Source organism: Nannospalax galili, unplaced genomic scaffold (genome assembly GCF_000622305.1).
Source record: "Nannospalax galili isolate Female #2095 unplaced genomic scaffold, S.galili_v1.0 scaffold530, whole genome shotgun sequence".
NCBI lineage: Eukaryota > Metazoa > Chordata > Mammalia > Rodentia > Spalacidae > Nannospalax > Nannospalax galili.
Genome location: NW_008328331.1, coordinates 1,272,127 through 1,281,653, shown reverse-complemented (window position 1 = coordinate 1,281,653; position 9,527 = coordinate 1,272,127). Strand labels below are relative to the sequence as shown.

At 47.8% G+C, this 9,527-nt stretch overlaps 1 protein-coding gene across 1 annotated transcript in view; it reads right to left on the bottom strand.

Annotated features, from left to right (window-relative positions):
* The window catches only part of Slc5a10 (solute carrier family 5 member 10), a 50,665-nt gene extending 47,393 nt beyond the window's left edge, over positions 1 to 3,272 (bottom strand). Inside the window, exon 1 of the mRNA XM_008825985.3 lies at positions 3,124 to 3,272. Coding sequence (XP_008824207.1) covers positions 3,124 to 3,237 — 114 coding nt within the window. The 5' untranslated portion in view covers positions 3,238 to 3,272. The remainder of the gene's footprint in view (positions 1 to 3,123) is intronic.
* Positions 3,273 to 9,527: the final 6,255 nt, after the last annotated feature.

The window sequence follows — 9,527 nt, the reverse complement described above, 5'->3', positions numbered from 1 at the left end:
CACAGGGTCTTCCTGTAGCCCCAGATGTTCTGGAACTCACTATGTAAACCAGGCTGGCCTCCAACTCACATAGATCCTCCTGCCTCTGCCTCCCAAGTGCTGGGATTAAAGGCATGTGCCACTATGCCCAGCTGAGACCTTGTAATAATAACAGAATGCTAACACAAAGGGTCTTGCCTTGATGTTGACAGTTGCTGACTTGGAGCTGGGTGGTGGTTACGATTCCTTAAGATGACAGTGAAATTTGTCACATAACTGACCGTTTCATATGAGATTCCTCCCACATAGCACTTCTTTCAACCTCAGGGTCACACCTCTCAAACTTGCTGTCACTTTATTCCTGATTTGTGTCATAGTCTGAATGCTTTGCTGTCATTTCAACAATGTTCACAGCATCCACCAGGTATGATTCCACCAAGAAACTGCTTTCCTCCTCTAAGGAACAGCACCTCCTTCCTTCTGTTAACATTTTCCTGAGGTGACCACAGTTGCCTCACCCTCATCTGTAGTGGTTTCCATAATGAAGTCTGGGTTCCCTCAGAGTCATCCATGAGGCTGGGATGACATCTTGCTGTTTTGGCCTCTTCCCTCAAATCATAATGTTCCTAATGGTATCCACAGTGCTGATCCTTCCAGAAGGGTTCAAGTTTACTCTACCGGGATCCACAGAAAGAATCATTATCTATGACAACTGCAGCTTGTGAAACATTTAAATAAAGGTCCATCAGCCCCTAGTGGCAGGTGCCTGGCAGTGGCCAGTGAGCTTAGGACAGGAGTCTTTTGAAGTTTCAACAGTGGACTTAGAATCCTCAGTGCCCATGCTGTATAGAGATGCGCCCACCCAGGCTTTGCTGGGCCATTCCAGGAGCTCTCCAAGAAGACAGTATAGCACTTAAAAGAATCTGGGGTGATAAAGGAGTATTGGCACTAACTCAGGTTAACACAGCCTTGCCCCGATGAAAGCTAGTCTGTGCTGGGAAGCTTTGAAGGCCAGTGTTGACATCTTCATGGCCCCTACAGTCCTCAGTGACCTCCTCCCCAGTACTCTGTCCTACCACCTCTGAGAACCTGTGGTTTTGTGCAGCCGCCTTCATCCTGTGTCCATCATCTTAGCTCACTCTTTGGGAAAATGAGCCACAGTGTCTGTTTTGGCACCTGCTGCTTCTCCTGCATATTAGGTTGTGGGGTGCCCATGAACCCCAGAAACAGATTTTCTGTTGCCTTCAAACCCTCTCACTGCAGCTGCTCTGTCTTCACAGAGTTGAAGAAAAGAAGGGTTTTCTATGGGTTAGCCTGAAGGGAATGCCCAGCTGTTTTCATCTATCCAGGAAGGGGCTGTTTGCTTTCTATTCTCGAACTCACTGGGGAAGTACTTTCTCTCTCCTTCTAAAACTTCCTTGCATCCACAGTTGGTCGCTTGGCTCAAGAGGCTTTTAGTCAAGCTCAGTTTTGCACACCTTCCTCACTGAGCTTGATCATTTCCAGCTTTTGATTTAGAGTGAGAGATATGCAACTCTCCGTTTCACTTGAACACTCACAGGCCATGGGAGGTTATTCATTAGCCTCATTTTAGTACTGTGTCTCAGGAACAGGGCGGGCTGGGCAGAGGAGAGACAGAACTGTGGACGGAGGAGCAGTCAGAGCACATGGACATGAACAGAGGATTACCACAGTAACATCAAGGACTGCAGATCACTACAATGGATACGATGAGAAAGTTTCAGATATTGTGAGAACTACCAAAATGTGACACAGAGACAGAGCCTGCTGTGGGAAAATGGCTCCAAAAGCATGCTCAATGCAGGGCTACTGAAAACATCAACATGGGGAAAAAAAAAGCAAATCAATATCACAAAAGTACAAAAAATGAGGTATGTCTGTAGACAGAGCAGAGCTGGGACAAGAGAATGAAAACCCAGCTTTGCTGATAGTCACAGTGGGCCACTTTCATTTAGTATTTGATCATATCATAAATAAGTTCAGTTACTGCCACCGCCATCACCATCACCACCACCACTACCATCAGCAACATCCCATCATCACTACTACCACTACCATCACCATCAATACCATCACTACCACCACCATCACTATCAACACCATCATCACCATCAGCCTCATCACCGTCTACATCATCACCACTATGATCACCACTATTGCCACCACCATTGCTATCACCACCATTGGCATCTTTACCACATCACCATCACTGTCACTATCAGTGCCACCATCACTGTCACTATCAGTGCCACCATCACAACCACTGCATCACTATCACTAAACTACCATCACCAACTATGTCTATTACCACTAACCACTACAGCCACTCCTACTGGCAGTCCTACTACCATAGACCCAGTGGTGGCAAGAGGCATGTGTCCTCCTCAGATGTGTTTGGGAAATCTCACCCTGTGAAGTAGGTGCCATCCCCATATCGCAACACAGACTGAACATGACCAGCCTCCCCTTCCCCAGGATCTTATCTTGGGCTGGGGATAACAGAAAGGAAGAAGGCATACTAGTTCTTTTCAGAAGAACCTCGGGGCTCTGGGGCTGAGGCAAGGAGCTGACCTCTCCCAGTCCTAAAACATGGAATAGTGAAGTGGGGCACGGCTGGTGCATTGCATCACCCCCCACCCCGCCACTTTCCCTCAAGAGTGTCTTGAAGACTGGCATCATGACTACACCCAGAGACTACTTCTATTCTGCAGGTCCCTTAGAGAGTCTCTCCCCATCACCCCATTGCTCTGCTTTCTTCATCTACACTAATCCTGGTCTTCCCAGGGGCTGGGATGAGGGGTGGGGTGAGGATAGGGCACAGGGAAGGGCCTGGCAAGTGCACAGCAGGGCTCCTCTGCCACTGGGATCTTCAGCTCAAGGGAGAGAGAATAAGCTCAGGAATTACTATCAGGCCTGCAAGGAGTTTGTTAAAAATAGAAGATTCCAGGTTCTGAATGCCCCTCTCACCTCTAGATTCTGACTCAGCAGCTCTAGTGTGGCTGTGAACCCCCATAATTCCAGTGTTCAGGCACCCGACCACCAAGTAAGACCCATTTAGACATCCAGGGAAATGTGGGCCCCCTTTCTGCCCCAGGAGTCTAGTGAGCCACTGGAGGTTCTCACCCATATGCCCACAGCCACATTCAAGGCAAAATACACAGCGATGACAATGATGTCGATCACGCTCAGCTGCGGCCCCGGAGCGTGGAGGTCACCAGTGGAGTTGTCGGCAGTCATTGTGCAGCAGGCACTGCTCTGAACCCAGGAGCTGAGGATAAACCAGGTCAAGAAGAGCTTTCTGAGCAGAATTAATTGATGATTAAACCAAGCAAGGAGGTGGCATATCCAGCCCACAAGGTGGCTGCGTGCAGAGGGACTGCTTCAAAGTGCAGTTCTATCTCTTTTGCTCCCCTCGTGGCAGGCAAATCCCAGAAGGCAAAGCTGAGTAACCTGAAGAAGTAGGGGGTGGGAGGAAGCGAGTTTCCTCAAACTCAGTGGACTGGGAGAGAAGGGGGTGTAATGGCTCTGAAGGAAACATGTGGCCCCTCATTTGGTGACCTGTATTTAATTTGTATAGGAAGTGTAGGGCAAAGAGTCATTGCCTCCCTCCTGGGGACATTGCCTTGAGGGACAGCTGTGTCCTCTTGCTGACATTGGACTCAGTGGGCTGAGCTGGAGTCAGGGTGGTGGCTCCTGACAGTACAGTGTCAGGAATGTCCCTATGTCATTCCTTAAGTCCTCTGCCAACATTTTTGCTGTTCTTCTAGCAAGTAAGACAGGCCTGACCTTTCCACTTGCCCTACCCTGTGGTCTGCCTGGGCTGATATCTATCAAACCCTGAGTACCATGCCTCCCATTTTGTAGGTGTTCCCATGTCACATCTAAAGCCACCATGTAGTGTAGGTGTTATCTCAGCCTAAGGCCAAAGACTAGGTTCCCTGTCCCTACCATTCAAGGGACGGAGTTAGGTTTGCATGCAGACCCAGACCTGAGTGTCTGTGTGGCTGCAGTGATGGCCCTGGTTCCACTGGGGCTCCAACAGGCTGGTCACTCACTCATATGTGAAATCAATGCACAGCGGGCAACAGCCGCCTCTTGCTCTTCTCAGTGGCTCAACTTGTGCTCTGCAAAGTGTTTGGAGCTTAACTGTGCATGCAGCCCTTCCAGACACGATGATGAGTGGCTGCTGCTAAGAATACACTGACGGGCTGGAGAGATGGCTCAACGGTTAAAAGCACTGACTGCTCTTGCAGAGGACCTGGGTTCAATTCCCAGTACCCACATGGTGGCTACGAACCATCCTTAACTCCAGTTCCAGGGGAATCCAAAACCCTCTTCTGACCTCCACAGCATTGCATGACGTGGGTGCACTCACATGCAGGTAATACACTTATACACATAAAATAAAAATAATAAAAAAATAATTTTTTTTTTTTAAAAAGAATACACTGACTACAATCCCAGCTAGTCTGCTACTTGGCAACATAAGCAAAAGCTAAAGATTAACCCTCCCATGTAGGACTAAACAAAGTCAGTCACTCCTGTGCACAAGCCTCAGCAGGCTTAGATGGCCCTGTCCCCACTATACCTGCCTGCAAGCATCAGTTTAAAAGACCCACTGAGTAGCATTTGGACTTACTGTCTCATGGTGAATGGGTGAATCAACAGTATTCAGCATCTCTTTTCCATTATCTGAATCTTCAAAGTAAAGCATCTACAGATAACCTTGCCCCCTTCAGTCAGAGTCCTGTGGAAGGGAAGTTGTGATTTGCTAGTTCTGCTGTGAAAGACTGGCATGGGGGAAGATGGCAGCAGGGGAGAAATGTCACCCCTGCCCCTGAGCCCAGCCACACTCACATCTCATGAAACAGGCTCACTGGGAGACCTAGCTTCTGGTCAATTCAGCCCAAGAAAGATGAGGACCCCTCTCCCTTTGCCAAGAAGCTATCTGAACCACATGTCTCAGCTTGTTATCTATGGCCCTAACTGAATACCACAGACTGAGTAGTTTATAAGAATAAAGGTTTGTGCAGCCCATTGCTCTGGAAACCGGGAGCTACAAGGTCAAGGGGACACATCCGGAGAAAACTTGCTTGCTCTTGGGGACTCTGCAGACTCCAGAAGCAGTACACAGAGGGGTGTAGCCAAAAGACACCCGGACAGGCTTATAAAAACAGACCCATCCTTGAGATAACTCATTACTCAGTAATGCAAGGCAGGTACAACAACCCTTGAGCCCTGACCACATCTCAAGTCCCCACTGACTTTGCAGCTTGTTTTCAGTGCCCAAACTTAGGAACATGTTCAAACCACAGAACTATAGTCCTTTAAACTACATCCTTCTGAGGAGAAAGTGCTCAGACTCATGAGAGCCACGTTTCTGGATGAATGGGGTGTCAGTGTTGGGGTTGGGGCCAGAACAGGTCAAAGGTGTAACCAGCACAGTGGGCCAACCCCTGGCAAGTGTAAAGCCCACCAATATAACAAGGTCAGACACTACATCAGGTAAAGTGAACACTGAGGATTGTTCCCAAAGCAGTGGCTCCCAGAACATGAAGTAAGGGAGCGACTGCAGAGCTGACCACATGTGACAGACACATTTGGTGGGCAGGAGCCCTCTGGTAGAGAATTCAGATTAGAGTGAGCTGAGCTTCTTTTAGGTCATCTAGGAGAGGGGTTGGATAGCCTCTGCTGCTTTAACCAGGTTCCTTCTTGGGTGGGCCTCATCTAAAACAAAGAAACAACCTGAAGGGGTGTCCCAATTATCTTGGGATTATGACAGAGGTCTGACCAGTACAGTGTATGAAAGAACTGGAAAGAGCTATAAGCCCCGACCCGATGCTGGTGAATTCCCAGCTGTAATAGTTGGTGAGCTAAGTCCAGGCTCTGGCCCAGCACAAGGTCAGAGTCGCAGGTGCTCCCCAGCATTTACAATAAACTCAGGCAGGACCTATTTATTCCTGTGACTATCACATTGACTTGTCTGACCTTCAGGGGACACTCACACAGAGTTAAGCTACCAGTACAAGGCAGAGCATCACAGCAGGAGGTTAGCAGTGCCCTCCACAGCCTCCCAGAAAAGGTAATGAGGGAACAATGGGGTACCGGTGCCATGGATGACATCCATTTGAAAGGCCAGATGGCTTCATGCAATGATGTAGAGGGTGGCAGCTCTGTAAGTAAAAAGTACAGAGCAGCCAGGTGTGGAGGCAGCATCCAGGAGGCAGAGGCAGGTGGATCTCTGTGAGATTGAAGCCAGCAAGTTCCAGGTCATCTTGGAATACAGGGAGACCCTGTCTCAAAAAAAAAAAAAAAAAAAAGAGAAATGACAGAGGTAGATGATAAAATATAGATGTTTCAAGTTTGGGGACCCAAGGAGATTCTGTGGTGGATTGTCCTTTGGGGTAGATTTATTAGACGTTATTAACACCATAGATGGACATATAGCAGCATGACAGGGCTCTGAGGAGAGCAAGTCCCAACACCATAGACAGCAACATAGTAGGTCTCAGAGGAGAGCTCAGGCCCACAAGGCAGAGTGGGACCCCTTCCTGAAAGTCTCAGAGGAACTGGGAGGTTTCTTGCAGTCAAATAGCATCTGATTCCATGGCAGGGGAGAGAGAGAGGAGGGTGCCAGGAAGGGTGTTTGCAAAGTGAGGAAGGGTACATCTAGGTGAGGTTGCCATATGGTATGGGATGTGGGGTGTGGGGAAGGGGAATGTGTAGCCATTGGCAGTCCTCAGCAGCCCTCTGATGCCCTGGAATCTGGAAACCTGACACTTTGTAAACTTTCTAGGGAAGAGAGAATGGCTCCTGTCATTCTCTTTGAATCAAAGCCCTCTGGGAGTCTATTAGGGAGAGATTCACAGATAGGCTCTCAGTAGGGGGCTTTTCATTTCCCTCACAGAAGAAAGAGGCTGCTGCCAGTGAACTAGGCCCCCCCAGCAGCAGTCTGTTCTGGATTCTAACCTATAGATAGATAATAGGTAGGTAGGTAGATAGATATAGATGATTGATAGATTATAAGTAGATGATAAATAGATGTTAGAAATAAAAACTGAGGTCCAAGGACCAATTCTGCACAAAGAACATGCAGACAAAGTGAAAGTAACTTGGCAAGGCAGATTTTATTTTGCAAAAGGGTGTGTTGTGTGCTCACTCAAATCTAGCAAGCAAACGGGTCCAGGAACATTGAAAGGTTTTATCTCTAACATGAGAGTGCTGTGTCTTTTCCCCATAGGCTGGGGTCCAACCTCTCAGGAAGGGGGAAGAGCTTTGCTGCCCCAAGCCATCAGGTTCAGGAATGTATCAGGACCTTTCCTTAAACAAAAGTCTTAACAGGATACGGTGGGATTAAAAGATTAGGATCCCTTGTCATAAGCCAAGTTTTACAGGATTTGAAAGAAAAGACTAACATTTAATGTTTCTTACACAGATAAACAGATGATAGTTGATAGGTGATTGATAGATCCTTTCATCATGTACAAAAGTGACATGGCTGAATTGCTGAAGTGTTCAGGACTCCATAAAGTAGAAAAAGAGAGGGGAGAAGACAGGGATAAGAGGAAGATAGAATGATCACTTTCAGGCCTTGGTGTGGTTTGAGCTCTCTTTTAAGGCAGCCTTGGCCTTGGCTCAGGTGGATGAGCTCCTCTGGCTCTAGGTTCCGAGTAGAGAAGCCCCAACCAGAGCCTTGTGGGCCTGGTGCAGGGCAGTGGAGAGGACCCCATACCTTTTATTCACACATTAATCCCAGGCAGGCAACACTTCCTAGATGCCCACCGGTACCCAGCACCTGTGTCTGCTGGCGCCATTACCCACGTCCTTCTGGGCTGGCTTCCCTTCACTTCTGCTTTGCTGATCCATGGCTAAGTTCTTGGGTGCTCAGGTCCAGGTGGCAACTTGACAGCTCCTCTCAAGCATTTCACTCAGTAGTTCAGCCCTCATCAGCCTGTGTCCAAGCCTCTCCCACAAAATGCCACTGTCCCAGTGGGACCTCCAGGAGCCAGCTCAGGCTCTCATCATTCTGATCATGGTCACTGATGCTTACTGAGTGCCATGTCCCAGGCACAATCCACCTCAGTCCTCCCAGCTCTAACAGATGGTGTCACTATGACCTGACAAAAAAGCAGCTTAAAGGAAGGACTTACTTGAGCTCACAGGCTCAAGGTCAGGGAGGCATGGCTGCTCTGGCCTTAGCATGAGAGTTTGTGCCTCGTCACACCCAAGTGGTATATGGGAAGCAGAGAGACCTATAAATGCACCCCTATGTCCACCAGCCAGGCCACAACCCCCCCCAAACAGCACCACCAGCTAGGGAGGAAGTGCTCAAATTCAAGAGTCTGTGGGAGACATTTCACATTTAAACTAGAACAGATAAGAGTATCAAGGCACAGAGACACTGAGGAACTTACTCTGGTATGGAAAAATTCTTCGAATAGCTAAGAGATCAAGCAATTCACCCAGGAGAAAGTTGGAAAGCTTATTTATTTTTCACATGCATGTGGTCCCACAATTAGCAACAAAGGCTTCAAGATTTTTTAGGCTCAGAACAGAAATACAGATGGGAGTTACATAGGCCTTTTTACATCATCATTTTATGACTGACACCTGAGCCAATGTCTCTTTTCATGATGGGCCATGATGGGAAAAATTCCTTCCTGAGTTCCTACTCAGTCACCATAGCTTGCAAAGTAGATATCCCAGGGATGGGCCAGGATATCCACCACCTTTTCATCTATAGGTAGGCCAGGCTAATTGGGCTAGGAACTGGTCAAATGGTCATTGCAGTTTACAAAAACAGATGTTACTGGCAGAAGTTTAGGTATCTGTCATGTTTGACTATTCTTGGACTAATTGGACCAGGGTCTCCCAGTAGCCCCAGCAGGCCTGGAACTCACTATGTAGACCAGGCTGGCCTCGAATTCACAGAGATCCTCCTGCCTCTACCTCCCAAGTGCTGGATTAAAGGCATGCGCTACCACGCCCGGCAAACTTTCCATTTTCTTAGTTTCACATCTTTATCAGCAGTTAGACATGGTATGTGGAAAGTATCAGAGCTTCAAGATGTTACAGAGTAGTAAAACATCTCAGGGTAGTGAGAACATCACAGAGCAGTAAAACATCACTGAGCACTAAAATATCACAGGGTTGCATTTCAAGATATCTACCTAGTAAGTAAAATAAAAAGAAACGACAAAATGGTCTAAGCTTAAAAGAAGATTTTATAAGAATACAGTTTGTCCCAGCACTTGGGAGGCAGGGGCAGGCAGATCTCTGTGAGTTTGAGGCCAACCTGGTCTACATAGTGAGTTCCAGGACAGCTGGGGCTACAGGGAGACCCTGTCTCAAAAAGACCAAAAAAAAAAAAAAAAAAAAAAGTTTGTTTAGAGGAATACAACTTCTTATCAGCTCAAGATCACACAGTAAGAGGCAGAAGAAGGGCTCTGAGCCCCAACTGTTCACCTCTCAGGCTAGTTCTTTCAGTATCAGACTCCACTGTTTGGTGTGGCCCTTGACAGGTGTTC